The 19,729-nt window shown below is 42.7% G+C and overlaps 2 protein-coding genes across 3 annotated transcripts; one reads left to right on the forward strand and one right to left on the reverse strand.

The window, feature by feature from the left end:
- The first annotated feature begins 2,379 nt into the window (after positions 1-2,379).
- TEX30 (testis expressed 30) lies at positions 2,380-7,683 on the forward strand. Of its 2 annotated transcripts, none has more exons than XM_040055695.2 (5): positions 2,380-2,413; positions 3,449-3,679; positions 4,981-5,032; positions 6,046-6,251; positions 7,370-7,683. In XM_040055695.2, exons 1-5 carry the CDS (start codon positions 2,396-2,398, stop codon positions 7,541-7,543), a joined length of 681 nt encoding a protein of 226 aa, XP_039911629.1. In that variant the 5' UTR covers positions 2,380-2,395; the 3' UTR covers positions 7,544-7,683. The 2 variants fall into 2 exon arrangements, with proteins under 2 accessions (XP_039911629.1, XP_039911630.1); XM_040055696.2 differs by lacking the exon at positions 2,380-2,413 and adding an exon at positions 2,435-2,556.
- A 1,081-nt stretch (positions 7,684-8,764) lies between these two features.
- Positions 8,765-18,588, reverse strand: POGLUT2 (protein O-glucosyltransferase 2). Its single transcript, XM_040055324.1, has 10 exons — positions 18,413-18,588; positions 16,770-16,975; positions 16,151-16,356; positions 15,323-15,400; positions 12,355-12,527; positions 11,164-11,401; positions 10,378-10,587; positions 9,891-9,980; positions 9,240-9,344; positions 8,765-9,028 (listed from the first exon to the last, which is right to left on the reverse strand). Exons 1-10 carry the CDS (start codon positions 18,586-18,588, stop codon positions 9,011-9,013), a joined length of 1,500 nt encoding a protein of 499 aa, XP_039911258.1. The 3' UTR covers positions 8,765-9,010.
- Positions 18,589-19,729: the final 1,141 nt, after the last annotated feature.

Genomic DNA, 19,729 nt, shown 5'->3' on the forward strand with positions numbered 1-19,729 from the left:
GGCCCCATCCAGCCTGGCATTTCCGTTGTTCTCAATTATGTTGGGTATTATCTACCCTACCTCAAAGACTGTGCTTCTGCACAGTAGACTTTCAAATGTTGAAAGGAGATTGGGGCCAAGAAAATGAACAGAGAAAATAGGAACTAAACTGGTAGCAGCTGGCTCTATGCAGAAAGCATAAGAAAGTAATTTTCCAGTGGGAAGGGGTTACACATGGGTAGATTTAATGGGGTACATGTTCCTCAAGGACTGCTCTGGAGTTAGTATGTGATTAAAGCAGGACAAATACAGCAGGTGGACTGAAGAGGGAGGAAAAATTAAAAAGAAAGAGAATGCAAAAAGCAGAACAAGAAAGGAGCAAAACAGCACCAAAAATATAAACTATACCAGAGCACATAAACACCCCTTCGGTATAGAAATGAAAGTAGTAATGAAAAAACCCAGAAATTAATATGAAGGAAGTTTTTCTTATCCTTCTTCTTGCACGCCTGCTTTCTAGGTTGAGGTCGTAACTACTTTGGGACAACAAATCTTCTCAGTCCACTTTTGCCAAGTATCTTATTTACATAGGCTTAACTGGTTGGAACTCCTAATTAGAATAATGTGATCTCCAATCATGATAAATTAATGTGACATTTCTTTAGTCTGCTGGACTCCCCAGTTGTGAGCTACAGCTCCAGGAGCAGCTGCCTGGACACCGTCTGTGGTTCAGCTCCCAGTGGAAGGTGCACAGTTGCTTTAGGCTGTGCCAGTGACTTTCACTCACCTTAACGCTTCTGCATTTCACTTTAACTTGGCATCTTTTAGGCAAGGTAGAAATCCAGATAAATAAATCTCCCTGTAAATCTCCCAGGTTCTCCACTTCTGTCTTTCACACCTATTACCATAATGCCTGGACTGGGAATTGGCCTGTGAGGTGGCAGGAGGGTCACTGAGACAGCAGCTCAGAACCTGAGCTACCCTGCTAGGTTCACTTCTCAGAGGGCTGCAATATTTCAACCCCAGTGTTTGACAATGTCCAGCTGGCAAGCTGACAGTGAGACACTCAGAGCACAAGCCAGAGTGTGCTGATTTTCCAGCAGGTGAACATATGAAAAACAAAGTTCTGCTTGGTGATGACATCTTCAATCAGCTAAGTAATAGGGCAACTTAATTGATATGAGTGAGTTTTATACACCGCTACTGGAAGGAAACGTGCTCTGGCTAAACACCTTGCAATAGAGGATTTTGGATTGTTTTTTTGCCTGTGAAACACTCAGTATGCAAATATTGCAAGCACTCTTGGTGTGTATTGTTAGTGCTGTCTTCCACCGGTTTAAGGCTGCATTTTGAACACAGTAAGTTATTTACTGTACAACAGAGCACAGCCCAGGGGACAGATGTGTGTTGGTACCTAGAAAATCAGCCATTGAGTGTCTCTCCCCTGCTTGTCAATGTCACACTGATCGAGTTTGCTGACAGCTTCCAAAAAAAAATTTGCCTGATGTCACTCTGGACAGCTAACCTTTCCCTCTGTACTTGGCACTGCTGAGTCCACACCCTGAATCCTGCGTCCCATTCTGGGCCCCTCACTTCTGCACAGACATTGAGGTGCCTGAGCAAGTCCAGGAAAGCGCAGTGGAGAGGGTGAAGGGTCTGGAGCACAAGTCTTACAAGAAGCAGCTGAGGGACATGGAGGGGAGAAAGGGAGGCTCAGGGGTGACCTTATCACTCTACAACCACCTGAAAGGAGGCTGTAGCCAGGTGGGGGGTGGTCTCTTCTCCCAAGCAACCAGCAACAGGACAAGAGAAAATGGCCCCAGGCAGTGCCGGGGGAGCTTCAGGTTGGACATCAGGATCAATTTCTTCATGGAAGGGGTTTTCTAAGTATTGCAGTGGACTGCCCAAGGAAGATGGCGGTGTTGCCTGGAAGGTGTTCAAGAAATGACTCTATGTGGCACTCAGTGCCACGGTCTTGTGAACATAGTGGTGTTCAGCCACAGTTTGGACTCGATGGTCTCAGGGGTCGTTTCCAACCTAATTGATTCTGTGATTCTGTAACTCATCATAAGCATCTCATCTGTACTCCTCGAAGTCAGTAAGAACCTTTCCGAGCAATCCCTAAACAATGGGCTTTATTTGTACTGAATTACCACCTAGCAGTCCGTAGAGTTCTTGCACACACGGGTGAATAAAAATCATTTATGTGGGACTTTTATTTATTTATGTGTGTTTTATTTTTTTAGCACGGCCCAACCCAAGCCCGTCCGCAACTCCTGGTCCCCCACGCAGGCCGCTGCCTCTCCCGCCGCGGGGGGCGGGGACGCGCCGGCTCTGACCAATCAGCGCCGCGGCAGTCGGGCCGCGGGGCGGGAGTGGCGCGGGGGGCTGTCACTCACGTGACGTCACGGCCGGGATGAGCGGGCAGGCGGAGGTATGGCTGCGCCTGGCGCTGGTGCCTGCAGTCCGTGGGCATGTGTGCGCTCTTGCAGAACCTGGGAGTGTGTGCGCCCCTGCAGCCCGTGGCAGCTGCCCCTCCCCTCTGAGGAGGCCCTGGAGCTGGGCAAGGGGCGTGGGGTGGGTGCGCTGCCGCCTCTGCCTTCCCAGGAGGGGTGTATCCGTGGCTGGTGAGCGGCTGCCGCTCTGTGTGCAGCCCTCTGGCTGTCCCGGCTGCCCTCCACAGCCCCTTGTGTGGCATCTGCCACCCCCTCGGGGGCTGTGCGGGCGGCAGCTCGGCAAGGCCGCTGGGCATCCCTCGGCCTGTGCAGCTCTTCTGCGTAGCGCTGCCAAGGACCGCCTCCGGGGCGCACCAGTGGATAAAGCTAAGCTTCATCCCAGCCTCGGGGTGTCCTTTTTGCTCTCAGATGCCGCCGCAGGGGCACTTGTGCTGCCCCGCCCCGTTCGTTCCGTAGACCACGAGCAGGTCTTGTGTCTGGATCAGCTCCTCCAGCTGTCTGGGCTGATGGAGGCCCTGTGTCCCCCTGGAGCTTTGGCTGAACCTGTGCTGTCTCCTGTCCCTGGGGAAGGTTCAGTCCTTGCCTCTGTGCGGGCTGCTGCTTCACTCAGTGGTAACCACTGTGTGATTTCAAAATGTTTGCTAGGCTGTGTTCTAATGTCACATTCTTATGGTTTAGGCAGCTAGTTAGGTCTGGAAAAGCTAGACATATATAGAGAGGGTCAGAATCATATCAAGTTTATGCTTTTAATCTTCGTTTTCTAACGTGGAACATAAGGTGTGGAGTCATAAAGTCACTTGCCCATTATTGTATGGAAAATCTTTGAACCAGAGGTGCCATTACTCATTTAGTACTCTTAAACAGAAGAAATAAAAACAGGCTTGCAATTGTGGTTTTCTTCTTAATTGTCTGATTTTTCTTCATAATAATGTGTAGATTTGTAGACTGGGAACACCTTTTTTTTTACACCCCCCCCTCCTCCCCAATAATATTGGGGTTTGTTTCATTTCTAGGTTAAAGTGAAAATACCTTTTGGGAACAAATACCTCGATGCTGTCTTTTCTGTCCCAGAGAAGAAACCAACATATGGAGTGATTCTTACTCATGGAGCTGGAGGAGACATGAATTTCCCTCACTTAGTGTCCTTGGCAGCCTATCTTGCATCCCATGGAGTTCTGTGCCTGCGGTTTACTTGTAAAGGCCTTAATGTTGCCTACAGGACTAAGGCTTTCAAAGCAGTTCTGGTAAGGGGTGACCAAAGCCTAGATCCATGGGTGTTGTCTTCCAGGTTTCTTAAATTACAGCCAGAGATTAGTCAAGCAACGGTGGGAAAATTAGCACCAATGTTTAGGTAAATGGAGCACTGTGTGTGAACAAAAACAGTGGAAGCAGTTCTTAGATGGGCACAAGTGTGCAGGTTTGAGTTCAGGGAGAAAGAAAAGCTTGACAAAAAGCAAGGGTGTTTCATGGGAAAACTTGCAGCTTGAAAAAAAAATGGAAGAATTTAAGTTGGAAACTAGCTGGGTGATTTGGGAGGGCTTGGTGAGGGGAGGGAGATGAAAAGAGACAGCTTCGGAAGCAGTTTTGACAGGAAGTTGATCTGAGAATTGTGTTGGGTCTTAGAGGGTTCTCAGGTGGGAGAAAGAGTCAGGAATTGGGTCACAGCAGGATTTGAAGGAAGAGAGGTTGGAATTAGCATATGACAAACCAAAGTAATCTTTGATTCCAAAATCAGTTGAAAGTGTTATCTGCATGTGTTTATCTCTTTCTGCTGCTACCTCATTAAAGATGTCCTTAGGTACCTAGGTTTTGCTAAAATAAGCAGCCTTTTGTTGCAAGAGTATCAGCTTAAGATTATCCCCCAGATCTGGACCATGGGAGTGGAGTGGATTTTTTTTTTTTTTTTTTTTCCTGATTATCTAGGGAATTATTTTAGTGGGGCATAGGAAGCACTTTGCATTGAGCATGAGGCATTTTTATAGGGGAACAAAGTCCAGTTCTAAACGATATTGTGATTATATGTACATTAATCTGAAGTCAGAACTTTGCTGTCTTTAAAGTAGATCTCCATTCTTTTTGGAAGAAGTATAATGTTGTTAGTACATTTATATTAATATGCTGCTACGTAAAGGTAATTTTTAGGCATCTGCTAAGATAGCAGCTGATTAGTTGTCTCCTAAAACCTGAAAAAATGTTGCTGAAATTTATCTTTTCTGTGGAGTGTAACTGATCCTGTCACAAACTTGTAAACTGAGTTGATACATAATAATCACTTGTTTTGGTAACTTGATAGGGCATCTGATATTTTTGACTTATTCAGAGCTAATGTGAAATTGATTATGTTTATGTTGTTGCTGCAAAATGTTATGAAACCATTTGTGTGATAAAACCCAAGAGAGCACCATGTATGTATGTTCTTTGTTTAATCTGCAGTGCTGAAAGACCTTGCCATTTTCTGTGTAGTAGCTACAAACAGAAGAAATTTCCAGCTTCCCAGCTGTCTTTATTCTGAATTGAAATGCTTCTTTTTCTCTTATTTCTTTAGGAATATTTAAAACTTTCCGATGATTATAAACTTTCTGGTGTTTTCCTTGCAGGTATTATTATCAATATTTTTCTCTCTTATGCTGTTTCTAATAATAGCAATCTGTAAGTGTCCCAAGCCTATCCCACTTTGGTGAGAAGTGAATGAACCCTCCTTATGATACCATAGATCTTACTACAGAGAACTCAGAAATTGCAGGGTATGAGTTTTCTGATTATCCTTGTGCACTTTATAACTGCAGGTTTTGAAGAATTCTGATTACTGATACATAGAAAACAGATTTACCAGGACAGGCTTTGGTAATTAAAACCTATTGGCAGATTAAAAAAGTCAGCTATGTTATGTGAAAAGGGGAATAGATGGGGGTGATTAGGATTATCTTGATAGGGGAAATTCTAAGTTTTCTCTTTAAGTGAAACCAAATCTGTGCTGATATAAGAATAAGCCACTTGTAACACTCAGTTACAGCACACTGACAACTCAAATGCCTGCTATTTGAGGAGATACTTTGATATTCCCTTGCTGTTACTGTCTGACTTCATGTTACAAGTTCACACTTTTTTCCCCTCCCTTCTGCTTTTAGGCTGAAGTTCAAGGTGTGCATAAACACTTGCTGGATTTGTTTTGTGAGCAAAGTGAAATCGAGCATAGAACCTTGTTTTGAATTTGAGCAATTTGAGTTTGCATGAAAAAAATGATACAGGATAATGTAATGGCTATCTCCGATTTCCAGGCTCTGGAGCATAGGACCAGTTCCTCTCCTCCCTTGGCCCCAGGATGGGCTGTTGTTCCTTCCAGTATTACAGGAGATCCCTGTCCATTTGTATTTTCTTTCTCTTCCCCTTCTTTTTAAAACAGGGATGTAAATGTTACAACTAGACAAATATCTTTGCAGAAAATGTTGAAATTAGGATTAACGTTTTTCATGGAGTAGGACATCCCTAGGATTTTGTACCACTGAAATACACTCAGTTGGCTTGGGCTTGGGAGTTTTTCACTAAATCAGAATGAGGATGAGGTGACAGCAGATAATACTTTTTTCCTGTATTTCTGCGTGGGAGAAAGGCCGTTCCATGGGCTCACGAGCTGCTGCCTCTGTGATACGTCAGCTGAGCCAGGATGATGATGATGATTTCATTCAAGGACTCGTGTGTTTATCTTACCCACTGCATCGACCAAAACTGCAGTCCAAGCTCCGGGATGAGGATTTATTACTGATCAGCTGTCCAGTGCTGTTTGTCTCAGGATCAGCAGATGAGATGTGTGAAAAAGTGAGTACCCTTGTAAATCCTGCTATGAAAGGGCAGCCTGGAGGAGAAGCAAGGAGCCTCAGTGATGCCTGTACTTCACCTGATTAACAGCTTTCCCTAAACAGGCATCTTCTGAAGGAAGCATTGGGTAGGCAACTTAATCAGACACAAGGAAGCCTGGCAGTGCTTTCTGTTGCTGTTTAAAAGTTAATGATCATGCTTGATCTTCCACTTTAGCAAGTTCATCTTTGGGCCATTGAAATACCACTGATTTAAATGGTGTTGGTAGGATTGTACAAACTAAAAGTACAGGCCTATGGAAGGAGTGAATTATTTGCAATTTTGTTTTAACCGTTTCAGGTTACAAAACCTGTGCTTTGCCATTAGTTTCACCTTGGTCATATTTTCATGGCAAATTCTTCTAGCAAAGCAGTTCTACCCCCATGTCAGGCTTCTGTGGTAGAAGGTGATATTTTTGTAGAGATGAAGAGCAGGTTTCCCCTGCATGTTCCCTGCGGAGGCAGGGAAACGGGGCTCTTCTGCCTGTTTTCTTGCAAACAGGTATCTGTTGTTCTTGAACAGGTCAGCTTGAATCTGGGGCTATGTGCAATTGGCATTTTCCATGCTTGGACAGTTTCTAAGGAGTCAGTGCTTTTGTGAGGAGTTGTTGCCAAAATACTAGGCTAGTGACCAGCAGATCCTTGGAGTGCCCTCTTAATGGGGAAATCTTTGACTTTGTGAGCTGGTTCTTTGATCTGTTTGCTGAGATTTTTCAGCAGTGTTAAAGCCAGTCCCTAAGGGATTACATTGCTACTCGGCCTCTGCAGACGAGTCTGACTTCAATTCTATCATTTTACTGCCAGTACTACCCTGACAGTAAAAATGGACTCCTTTTAAGTTCTAATTTTCTGCTATTCTGTTTGAGTGAGGGTGAAGCTTTGAGCAGATGCCAGTATTCATTTCCTGATTAGAGAATACATCCCATTTCCTATGAAGGTGTTTTTCATGTGCACACAGATCCATTAGGTTTTTAGGAGCTGCCTATTTTGCCTTTACACAAGCAAAGCAAGAGACATCTAGGTGTTTCAGAGTTTATAACAGCCGATTCTCTAATATTTGCATTCTTATTTTCTCCACAGCAATTGCTAGAAGGTGTGGTGAGCAAAATGAAAGCCCCTAAAAAAATCCATTGGATTGATAAAGCAAACCACGGGATGGCAGTCAAAGGACGAACAAAAAATGATGTCATGGAAGAAATAAATGCACAAGTTTTTTCTTGGCTTAGAGAGAATGTTCAACTGCAGCACAAATAATTTACAGTGTTCAAGCAGCATCTTCATTTAGTTTTTTCTAAATGTGGCAAATGAATGGCTTGTTATTTCTAGAGGCATATTTTTTAAAACTGATCTTTTCAGAGGTCTAAGTGCAAATGCAAATAAAGCTTTGTATGAATGAAAAATATACAAAATAATAAAGAACTATTTGAAGGACAAAAATATATCATGGCAGCATTGTTCTCTGTGTTTCTATACAAATAACCAAATACAATACTTGGGAATGCAGAAGATTAAGTAATACTTTGGACTAATATTTGAAGTAATGTACTGGAAAAGAATCTACTTAAACAGTATATCTTTAGGGTTCTTCAGTTTCTGAGTATGTTACTGATACTGTACTCACTTGCAGTTAAAACCTACTGATTTGTGGGGTTCTGCCTGCACAATCCCGAGGCTGGCAAGCCTGTTGTACTACTTTGTCTTGGTGCTGTATCCTGGCCTTCCCAGGTGCTTCCAAACCAGTGAGGCAGGGAGAGGAATCTCTGGTTGTTTAGAGGGCATGCCACCTTAAGGAGCCAGATTCTGCCTGTGTTGGGGGGGAGGAAGAGGTATTGCAGGCACAGCTGGGCATATAGGGCAAAAAACATAGTTCCGTTTTGCAAAGTCCCCTGCACCAATGTCCTTTGGGTAAAGCACTCAGCACAGGGGACCTCTGATAAATAAAAACTGATAGACAACTTGTGCTTAGTGATGGAGGAATGCCTGGAGCAGGAACCACTTCTACATCCACTGTGACGTGTCACACAAGGCTTCTGTCCAGAGGGCTCCAAAGAGGTAGGCCAGGGTCTGCACCTCATTACCCATTAACAGGAGGAACTCAGGTCCCTGTCTGAGCTCTGCAGAGTGGATGAAACATTTTGTGTGTACTGGCAGCTGCAGCCTTCTGGTGATGGTTACAGGTTACTCACAGCCCAAGATTATAGCAATATTGTAATTGTGGTTTTCCTTCAGGTTAACAAGAACCTTCTTATGAACCCCACAGCATTGTCGTGGAGATTCTCTCAGAAGGGGCAAAGTTACGGTCTGAAAAAAAGATGTCTTTGGATAGGATAGATAGATAGACAGAGTAGGGGGAAGATGTGCAATTCTCATCTGCCCTTTTTTGCAGAACAGTTTCACATTTGTGAAAAGACTATAAACAAGCATGAGTAAAAAGTATCTGCATTTCCAAGGTAACTCAGGACAGGAACACATGACTGATACAAACATGGGTTTTATTTTAAAAAGAAATTATAAAACTGTGTTTCAATAAGGCTCTGCCACCACTGCATGATAAAAAGGAAGTCGGGGGTGCTTTGTTTTCTTCCATATGTTAATCATGAAACGGTAAACTTTAAAATACCCACTGACATTATCCACAGGAATATGAATCCAGATTGTTCTTCTTTCTTTAAGAAGACAGTCTGAATGTAGGTAAATACTGAAAAAAATTGTTTACTTCTGTCAGAGTTCATCTTTGGCCTACAGTCAAAAAGGAAGAAACATGTTTCAGTTAACTGGAAGCCTAATTTTTCACTGTCTAGTCCTGCAAATACATCAAGAAGTGTTTCTAAGTTCGATAGGTGTTAATGGCCTGGCCTGATAACTGATACTGTGGGGCACTGAGCAGCCCGCCTCCAGCAGGGCTGAATAGGAACTCAGCACTTTACCTTTAACTCTGCATGTACTGTACCTTTTTTCGGTGGCAAGTGCATGGGAAAAGGTCATCATCAGGCTGCTGCACCTTCTCCATCCCATCTCTGATTTTTGGTTCACTCACTTGCAAGCTGGCATATTCCTAGTTTTAAGAAAAGGAAGGTATTGTTAATTCATAAATTTTTTAGACGGTACATCTGGTTGCCAATACTGTGCCGACTCAGCTGAGCCATTCTGCAATAACTCTGGGGCTACACAGTCTGTTCCTGCAGACTCTCTCACAGACAGGGTGAGGGAACACCTCCTGGCTGCAGACAGGAGCCCCTTTGGGTGTCTCCCTGGAGTGTGGTATCTTGGCGCTAATGCACAGATATTTTCAGCTGTGGTTCACAGGGTGTGCGTCTGACGTGGAATTCTTTGATCACTGTGGACAACAACATATTCTGGCAGATTAGACCAAGATTTATGGGATCTCTCTCACTGCCTCTCAAAAAGCCAGCATAGTCTCAAGGGGTTTCATAGGATATAATTGAATACAATATTTGTAAACCAAATGAAGATTTTAATTGCTGCTGCTTGCTTCATGGCTTCAAGTACCAGACTGGCCAATTTCCAGCAGCTCTGTTGCCCTAAATTCTTGCTATGTGATTTCTATTTCTGTGCCAGTAGCCATTAAAAATATACTGACCTGGAAAAGTTTGAAATAGTAACAAAAAATGTGGTCTCCCATGAGATTGTTTCTTGCAAATTCTTGTCCAGATTTTGCAATATTTTTTGCCTGTCAAAGAAAATGAAAGTTTGGTTTATTTTTTTTTATTGCCCAGAACTAGTATTTATTTCAGGGTGCTACTGTTGGTTGTGGAGTTACAAATTATGTTGACAGCTTGGGATAACTCAAATAAAACATTCTTTTTAAAAGTTAAGGCATTGTGAGGAAAATATTCTTTTTTTGCATGAAGCTCAAATTGATTTTAAATTAAAAACAATATTATGCATTTTTAAATGTTTTTCTTGTTTGTAGAGTTGATGAAAATAAATTTCAAGTCCTCCTAGTGTGGGTTTTTTTGTTTGTTTGTTTTTGTTTTTTTTTTTTTTTTTTTTGCTTTGTTTTAAAGAAATTCAATTTTTGTTCTCTTCTAAAAACATTAGTGTGTACTTCTAAATGTGTATTTTACCTCTTCATCATGATCTTTTGCCCACTGTAGTTTTTCTAGCAGATCACTCAGGTCACTTTTAAATGGGATGTAATGTTTCCATGGCTGCAGCTCGTTATAAAAGTGCTCATAGTAAATGGAGTCTTGCTTTAGCACCACACTGTTTCCTGCCAGTAGATAAGGCAATCTGTATGCTGCCACTGTGCCATCAATATTAATTTGATATTTATACTGGAAAGAAAAGGACCAGAAGTTATTAAAAACCACAAGAACCCATGGCTTGGTTAGGTTATATTCTGAGGGCACTGGTGTTACTGACTTGCCGATATCGAGACAGGTAGGACTGGCTAGGCAAGCATCAATGTCTAAGAAGCTTTTATTATCTACTTTGGAATTCATCACAATGCAGGGTACACACAGCTTCATCAATTAAGTTCTCCAGGAATTCTTAGGTGCTCATCCTTGGATGTGAGGGTAGATGTGCCACTTCATCCACTGATTTTCCCACTATGTTAGTTATGTTAGTAGTCCTGATCGCTGAATCAGGAAAAAGAAATAAAAAGCAACTTGAAGTTATATAGATTACACGAGGTTCTACAGAACCTTTAGATGTAAATCAGACATTACTATCCTGAGCGTTAAGAGCTATGTAGCAGTTAGTCCCACTGGAGGGAAGTCTAGTCATGCTTGTTACTAGTGGTGTCCTGAAAAACTAAAAATCACTTTATTTTCAATAATACATACTAAGTTATTTGATAATGAGAAACAGCGAGAACTGAGTTCTATGAAAAATTATTTGTGGCTTACCTTAAAAAAATCAAAAAATGAAATGTGCTTAACGATAGGGCCATAGAGGCTTTCATCATGTTTAAAGAAAAAAAAGTTTGTGAAAGCAGCATCTATGATCTCTGGGTATTTCCTGCTGAGCTTTACAAGCTCAAGCCTTTCTTTGCGGCTGTCACGCCCTCTCCAGAAGGCTGTGGTATTCTTGTCTTCCCACGATGGGCCAGTGTTTGCTTGGACTGACATCATATCCAGGCTGACTCTGCAGGAGAAAGAAGTGATTTACTAGCGAAGCCTACTGGAAACTTTTTAAAATGCAGTTTCTTAAAAGAGTTCACAGTACCTATAGGCAGAGAGCAAAGATGAAGGCAAGTCATGAGCACACTATGATGTGTTACTGATCAGTCACTTGCAGCAACAGATACAGATAGAAACAGATAATGAATGTTAAGTGTGGCATGACAGCATCGTTCAACAACATGGCATGTGGAAACAACACCTGTCAGCTGTCATGGAAAAAGATGGGTAAAAGTGGATATGGTTGCCAGAGCAGGTGATGCAAGGTAGTGTAACTTGCTTAATAAAACATATTGCACATCCTTAAAAGTGTTAAGAAATTAAACATGTAAACTGGGAAGGCAAGGGATAGCAAATTTAGAAAAAGTCTTGACAATAAAAAAGGAACCTGAACCAAATGCAGTGAAATGATAAACAAGTTCAAGATGGATTACAAAGATTTCTTAGAAGCAAGCTGTCTTTGTAGTGTTTCAAGACAGAACAGAGGAGTTGCCAAGGCTAGTTATGGTCAGTAATCAAAGTAGGAGAAGCTAGCTCCTGGTATGACAATTCCCAATTCCAAACATTGGGATTTGAAAGGTACACAAAAAAAAGATTCTAACAGAATCAGGCAAAAAAGACAGCTGGCCAGTTGTCAACAAGTTCACGGGGGCAGAAACAAAACAAACAAAACAAATGTCTAGTCTTGAAACATTCTTAAGTGCTATTTTCAGTCATTTGACCATATTTAGATAAATTTAGATTTTTTAAATGAAACAGTGAAGTATAATGTTAATATATTGATTACACAGTCACCACCTACCTAGAGTGCCAGTGTCTCGATGAGTAAATGAAAACAGTTAATATTCTGTTAACACACAGGTCTCTATGGAAGATCATTCATTGTGAATTTTGTGAAAAGTTCAAGCCATTTCTTACCGTCCCATAGTCTCCAAAACTGAGTCTGTTAAGTCATATGTTGGCATGACAATGTCTTTTGACTCACTGGACCCACACCACGAGAAGATCGGGTGCAAGTTCTGTGGGGGCTTCCTTTTCTCCAGAGGCCAATCCCCCAAATTAACAAAAAATTCTACATCTGGCATTTTCACCTAAACAGAAGCAAAATAGGCACAAATGCAGTTTAACAGAAAACAGTATTCTGCTGGCATCTCACATTTTGAAAACAACCTCACTATGAGGAAAAATAGCCAGGTGTCTAATATACTTAATGTACTTGTAATAAATCATTTGGAAACCTTTTAGAAGTACTGAGACCACAGAGTAAAGCCTACAAAATAGTATTTTTTTTAAGGATTTGTATAAAGTCACATAAGGCATAGGAGCACCCTTTTTAGAGGATGGTATCCCATTATACTTTACAAGATTGACCACACAATCTTTTTATCTGGCTAGCACTGGGACATAGTCAGCAATTGTACAGTTTCAAGGTAAGTTGGATCACCTTGTTACTATATGGAAAATTGATGCTGGCTGGTAAATCAATTTTCTATCACATCAGTGATCTGATTCACCCTGTGTATGCAGGATGCCTAAATATAACAGAAGAGAAGAAACAGAAATAAACAGCCATGATGGGAAGATCACATTTTGCCAGTGCTTTGGTTAATTATTAAGCATAACATCATCACTTAATATTTGGTAGTGTGGAGCCATACCTGAAATCACTGTCACAGCCAAAAAGCAAGAAAGATACCGTTAATGGCCAGGAAGCAGGACAGAGGGCATAGTTTTGCTGCCTCATGAAACTGTGATGCACTCCTATATTAAGCATTGTGTGTGGTTTGGGTATTTTCAAGTGAAGTAAGAAAAGGTACAAAGAAAGGCAGCTTTGTAGTTGTCCAAAGAAAGGACCAGCTGCCTTGTGTGGAAACACTGAAAATGGTGGGACAGTTCATTTTGGAGAGCAAAAGGCAAAACACGACACATGGCTGCATTTTACAGAACCCTAAAGGCACATATAAGTTCAGTGCAGAACTAATGTCGTTATCTCAGTTCACTCTCTTAATTTCATTTTTAAAAAATATACATCTCCAATACATCCCTCTCAGTTGTCTCTTTCAAAACAAAAGAAATTAATAATTTGCCAGATATCAAACACTCTTCTAAATGGTGGAAGGTAACTTTTTTCTTTCAAAGGGTGTTTGCTACACCGTCTAATGCTCAGCACTAAACTTCATTACTACAATGCCATCTAATGGTTGCAATGGGCATAAACCCTACAAATGGTATTTTCTACACATCCTCAGCGGCAGAATCACTCAGCAGCAGAATCACTCAGCAGCTTAAATCGTCTCCAATCAACTACTCACTGTCAGTCGGTGACATTATACTAATAAAAATTCTTATTTAATGGTATTTAATGGGACTGAGACAAACTGTGTTTTCTAGATATGTAAAAAGTTTCTGGTTTTGGAGTTAGCAATCCTTTTTCAACTTTTAGTCCAAAGTCCTTAGATGCAATTTAACTCCATTATTTCTTGCCCAACACTACTGACACCAAGAACAGTTTATTTCCATCTTCCAGCGTACAAACTTTTAGAGAACTGTAGCCTATATTCATGTCTTCCCTTAGACATCATGTTCTCCTGTAGACAGTGTTAGATGAAACAATCCCCACTTAAATTAATGTTCATTTGTACATTTTGTCATTTGTCCCATTTTCCTGTGCAATGTTAGTTCAGCAATGTTAGCAATCCTTAAAGCATGACACCCAAAGGCAGACAAAGTAGCATAACTGATCCATTACTAATCCTGAGGCTAGTGGAAAGGTTACTTGATATTTCTTTAACATGTTAACCTGTGTTCGGCTTTTTGCAGCAATGTACCTACAGAGACAGAATTTTCTATTAGATGCTACAGGATGGTTTATTTATTCTCCAGAAAACAAAACAAAAAAACAAACCAACACACCCTGTCTTGGCTTATCAAACTCACCTATAAAAGCCTGCTTATTCAATTAACTTTTGTGATACTTAATTGTGGTGGTGCAGAACTGTTTTATTAGATTTTTGTAAGAAGTTTATGTTATGGTTCGTTTCACTGTATCCCCAATTCTGTATCCCTTTTGTGTTGTCTGTATAATAAGGTGTTTTGTGTCAATCATCCCATACCTCACATGACATGTAACATCCCTTCTGCCCCAACCCCCCTCTCTGGGGCAGCTTGCCAATCACTCCCGGGGTCCCTCCCAGATTGTGAAATCTCCGGGAAAGGGCTTCAGGTGATAGGTAGCCTGGGGGAAATTCCTTTGGCTCTGGATTTTAGTGGTCTGAAGCTTGGGGGTGGGCACACCTTGTTACCCCCTGAAACCCCTGATTTGTGGTCTTTTTTGTATCCTCCCTGGGACCCTCCCCCGCTTATAGGGGGTGGGAGGGAGGAGCAAGCTCTCTCAGCCGCCAGGTTCTCAGCCTGGAAACTCTCTCAGCCGCTGGGTTCTCCACCTAGAAGCTCTCTCAGCCGTGGGGTTCTCAGCCTGGAAGCTCCGAGCTGCTCGCCTCGGAGCTTGGAGATCTCTGCTAATAAACATCCTATAACCTGCTAAGCTGAGAGCCAGCCTTTTCTCTTCTGCTGCTGTTGACTGTCACCTTTGGGTCCAGCTGCCAAGCCGAGAAGCCAAAACGAACTGGAAACTTTGTGTCTGTGTTGACCCGAGCTAGCTGGGAGTCCGCTCCCACCCGGAGCGGGGACGCAACCGGACATACTTAATCAGATGGCATTCTAGAACATGACAGCTTCAAGCAAGGAAAATCCATGACCTTTCCATAATTAATCAACGAACAAGAGTATTTTAACAGACACAGCAACAAATATGCTGACAAGTATTTAAGTCCAGGCATCTATAAATTAGGACATGCAGAATAAGTGGCTGTACAGATGTACTTACTTTTCTTGTCAAAGAAAGCAGTATGGCATCCATGAAAATTCTGAAGCCAACATGTTCCCCATATGTCTTTATATAAACCTGAAAATAAACAAAAGTTTTACTGTGTGATTTCACCTCAGAGAATGGCTGCCACAATTAAGAGCTCTTTTAATCGCATAGAACTAGTCAGACAGATTATATGGCTGTACAGATTTATGTTTCAGCTGGGAAGCAATAGAAATCTCAGAAAAGAGAAACACATATAAGCAATGAAAAAATAAAAAACTACAAGCTTTGCTTGCTTTTGCAGATGTTTGAGGTCCGTTTCATGGAAACAGAAATTGTTGCCTATTTCTGTGGTGTTCCATTCTTCTAATTTCCATATAAACCTTCACTGAAGTGAGTACAGCTTAGTTACAAAGAATTGTAGCTCTGACCCTCAGTGCAGATAAAAGTGGTATTTTTTTACCTCAGAATTAAGCACCATGTAATTTATTGATGCACTTCAAATTAGATGATCCTGACACCTCACAGCAGTATTGCCCAGAGAACAGGAAACTGAATTAGCATTTAGGAGACTTGGGTGTGTGCCCGGTACTCATATTGATTGCCTGGAAAGTAATTTGCTTTCACTGTGTTTCAGTTGTAATGTGGACAAAAAAGCACTTACAAAGTAGGACAGATACTGCTGAGCTCATACACAAACTGCAAAGTATTCAAGGACAGAGAAGCAAGCAAAGTCTTGTTCTCAAAGAACACACTACAAGAAGCTTTTCCAGACAAACTGCCCAGTTAACGTGGCTTGCCACCAAACTCCCACATGGACTTCAGATCAACCAGATTCCATACCTCATTGTCTTTGATGGTGTAGTGACATAAACTCTGTCTTTGTCCAAACCTCTGTGGAATTTCTTTTGCAATCTTATCTGGGTCAACAATGGGAAAATTTGCTAAGTCCCTCTGAATCTGTGGAATGGTTTGAGGGCAGTTCATCTCTTCCAGCCATGCATGGCTTTCCTCCTGAGGGCAGTCACAGTTTTCATGGTAAACAGGTCCTATTGGGAATGCAATTATTATTTTATTTTTAATAAGTCATAATATTGAGGTGCAGAGATCACAGAACAGGGTCAGGCACTGAACACTCATTGCTTACGGCCAAAACTTCAGCAACTCTAAGAGGACAAGTCTGGAATTCTTTTTAACTCTAATGGAGTCATGTCAACCTACATCAGCTTCTGTGTGAGGCCTCTACTTGTATTTATTAGGCAACAGCTTCACAGCATTTGCTTCCTTTTATTATTTTTAATACTATGTGTAGGATGCATATAACGAATCCATAATTCCAATAGGATTTGGTAGTCCAGAAAAGTACTGAGGTCCTAAAGAATCCTACGCTTGTAGTAGAAGACATTTTGGGACACACTTTGTGAGCCATGACAGGAAACCTGTGTGTAGCGGTGCCTCTTACCTTTTAAAATATATGGAGACTTTGCAACATGCTTATCTCCGGTTTTGACTTCTATTCGCAGGCTTTTGTAGCTCGCATACATCCTGTACCTCACGAGGAAGGAACCATCTTTCCTGTCCAATACCTGCACACCAACACGAGTGAACTGTTCTTCGGGAGCAGTGATCTTCACCTGGAATGCATTTTCACCTGGTGATGAAGTGAACCTACCCAGAGAATAAGTGGGAGCTTAATAAACAAAGGAAACATACAACAGATTTCTTAGTCTGGTCCATTCCTTTGCAAATCAACAGATTTCCAGTGACTTCTCTGAGCCATGTTAGGCCTCTACAAGCACATCCCCATGTTCACTTTAACAGGTTAATAAGTCTATTATTTTACATTCAGATGCAAAAAGTTCTCAGATTACCTTATTTTCTGGGTATTATTTAAGGAAGTAAAGAACAAAGTTAAGCTTCTTAAACATTACAATAGCTTATATGGGAAAAAAAGAAAAAAAAAACAACTAAGGAAAAACATTATAGAGAGATTACATAATTCAATGTGTAAATAAGGTATTTTAGTAAATTCACCATACACGAAACATAGAAAAACCTCTGTAAAACCAAATAAAATAATCTGAATAATCATGAAGTTATCACATATCATTGAGGTATTAACAAAGTTGGTGTAGTCAAAATGCTGTCAATTTCCTTCCACCTTTGTTGCAGGCAGTGACCAAGCCCTTGGGGCTGTAACTCCTTAGTTCAGCTGCTACTCTCACCACCTTTCCTAGAACTTGTCCAGACATACTCGAGAGGTGCCAGTTCAAAGAAATATTTACTATCCAAGTTAAGCTGAATTGGCAGCTTCCATACTCACACAAGCCATGGTGCACCTAAACTGGATGACCTTGATGGAGCATTGTGAGCTCCTATCTAGGTTGTATGACCAGTTTTCCTAAAAAAATGGAAAGCAGTAACTAGCCTCTGAAAATCACAGAATCACAGAGTTGTTAAGGTTGGAAAGGACCATCAGAGATCATCTAATCTGACCTCCCTGCCAAAGGAGAGTCACCTGCTGCAGGTGACACAGGAACATGTCCAGGGGGTTTGCAATGTTTCCAGAGGCAGACTCCATAGCCTCACTGGGCAGCTTGTTCCAGTCCTCTGCCACCCTCAGGGGAAAGTTTTTCCTCATGGTGAGGTGGAATTTCTTGTATTTCAGTTTATGGCCAGTGCTCCTCATCCTGTTTCATTCCTACGAAGTTTACTTATTGGCCTATGGAGTAATTACTAAATTATTCTACTGATCTTGTGCCTCGGCACGTAGAAAAAATACTTATGTTCCCAACAGTGGAAACAAGCAGGATGCCCGAGCCTAACAAATTAAATGTATTAGTCACCGCTGAAGTTTTGACAAACGAGAATAGATCATTCATTTTTCCACTAACTAACACGTATGTTTTGCTGCCGAACGTTTTCATCCTCTTATCTCATTCCCTCGCGCCGTTATTTGATACTCCTTGAAAAGATTAATTAGCTCTTGCCAAGTGATATCCAGAAAGAGTCACGTAGAGAGCTTTTAGCCTGCTCTTTCTACGAACAAATCGCAAGCCTCTGACCCTGCCCAGAATCTCCCCGAAAAGCCGCCGCCGCCCTCACCTCAGCCCTTGGGCGTCCACGGCCTGCACATAGAAGTACCGTGCGGGGAGCGCGGCCGCGGCGCGCAGCCCGGGCCCCCACACGGCGCTGCGCTCGGCGCTCGGCCGCCCGCCCTCGCCCGCGGCCGCCGCCGCCGCGGCTCCCAGGGCGAGGTACAGCGGCCACAGCGCACGCATCGGCAGCGCTGCCCCGGACGGACGGACACCGCCGGCACCGGCCTCCCGCTCCCGGCCCGCCCCCGGGCAGTCCCGCCCCCGGCGCGGCTCCATGGGGCGGGGCCGCGGCATGGCGGGGCGGCGCTGCCGGGAGGAGCCCCCGGGAGCTAGTGGGACCCGGCGCATGGAAAGCGCCGGGGACGGCTGGCTCCTGCCGCGGCGCTGACGTACGGTTCGGACGTCTCTGAGCCGCTCTTTAACCCGTGCCATGAGCTGAAGTTCTTTACCCCCGCCCACAAGCCTCACTTCACTCCGTTCCCCAACGTTAGGGTGGGAAGTGGAGTTTACGATCAGGAAAATGTGTTTTCAAAATCCTCCCCAGAGCAGCTGAAGGTGGAAAGCTTCTTTGCGCTGAGAGTGGTAAAGCTCTGGAACAGGCTGCCCATGGAGGCCGTGGAGTCTCCCTCTCTGGAAGAAACACATTCCAAACCCACTGTGTTCCCAGGCCACCTGCTCCAGGTGACCCTGCCTTGACAGGGGAGTTGGATTAGGTGTCTCCGAGGCCCCCTCCTCCCCGAACAGTTTTGCGACGCTGTGATGTGTGGCTGCTGGTAGTGTGGGCGTGGGATTGTCTGGAGCAGAGGTGAGGGGGCACCTCACCCACTGCCACCAGGGCAATCGCCCAGTGTGAGCCTTTGGGGATTCCATGGCCCTTTGACAAATAATCCAGTCTCCAACCGCAGAGAGCTAGTCCCGAATACCAGCGCTGTTCTTAACTACATACAGAATCATTTAGGTTGGAAAAGACCTCCAAGATACTTTCAACTTGGCTCCCTATTGCTTCTCTCTTGTTATGGCAAACAATAAAGAAAATTGAAACTCATCAGCTAGGACTCATGAATTTCTACGAGATTTTGTATTTTACATTTTGAAATACTGCAAATATGCTTAGAGAAAAGCACACAAAAGTCCCTTGCTTGGAGAAAGTTGCAGGCTGAGAAATGACAACTTGGGTCAATGAAGAGAGTCTTTTCTAACCAACTACTTCATTACAAAATGCCTTAAATATTACCAAGCTCCAGCTTTTAAAGACATAGTTTTTGCCCTGTTATGTTCTCACTGACATGAGTTTTCAGGACATTCAACTGTTAGAAGACTTACA

This window comes from Hirundo rustica, chromosome 2, assembly GCF_015227805.2.
Source record: "Hirundo rustica isolate bHirRus1 chromosome 2, bHirRus1.pri.v3, whole genome shotgun sequence".
In the NCBI taxonomy this organism is placed as follows: Eukaryota; Metazoa; Chordata; class Aves; order Passeriformes; family Hirundinidae; genus Hirundo; species Hirundo rustica.

What these genes read in the sequence shown, in the direction of transcription:
- POGLUT2 (XM_040055324.1), bottom strand. Translation starts at nt 18,588, where the DNA reads ATGCGTGCGCTGTGGCCGCTGTACCTCGCCCTGGGAGCCGCGGCGGCG. An exon ending in GTCTCCATATATTTTAAAAG is followed by an intron (nt 16,357 to 16,769) that starts GTAAGAGGCACC and finishes CATTCCCAATAG; the next exon opens with GACCTGTTTACCATGAAAAC. An exon ending in GTTTTGGAGACTATGGGACG is followed by an intron (nt 11,402 to 12,354) that starts GTAAGAAATGGC and finishes TTTCTCCTGCAG; the next exon opens with AGTCAGCCTGGATATGATGT.
- TEX30 (XM_040055695.2), top strand. An exon ending in AGGCTTTCAAAGCAGTTCTG is followed by an intron (nt 3,680 to 4,980) that starts GTAAGGGGTGAC and finishes TTATTTCTTTAG; the next exon opens with GAATATTTAAAACTTTCCGA. An exon ending in CAGATGAGATGTGTGAAAAA is followed by an intron (nt 6,252 to 7,369) that starts GTGAGTACCCTT and finishes TTTTCTCCACAG; the next exon opens with CAATTGCTAGAAGGTGTGGT.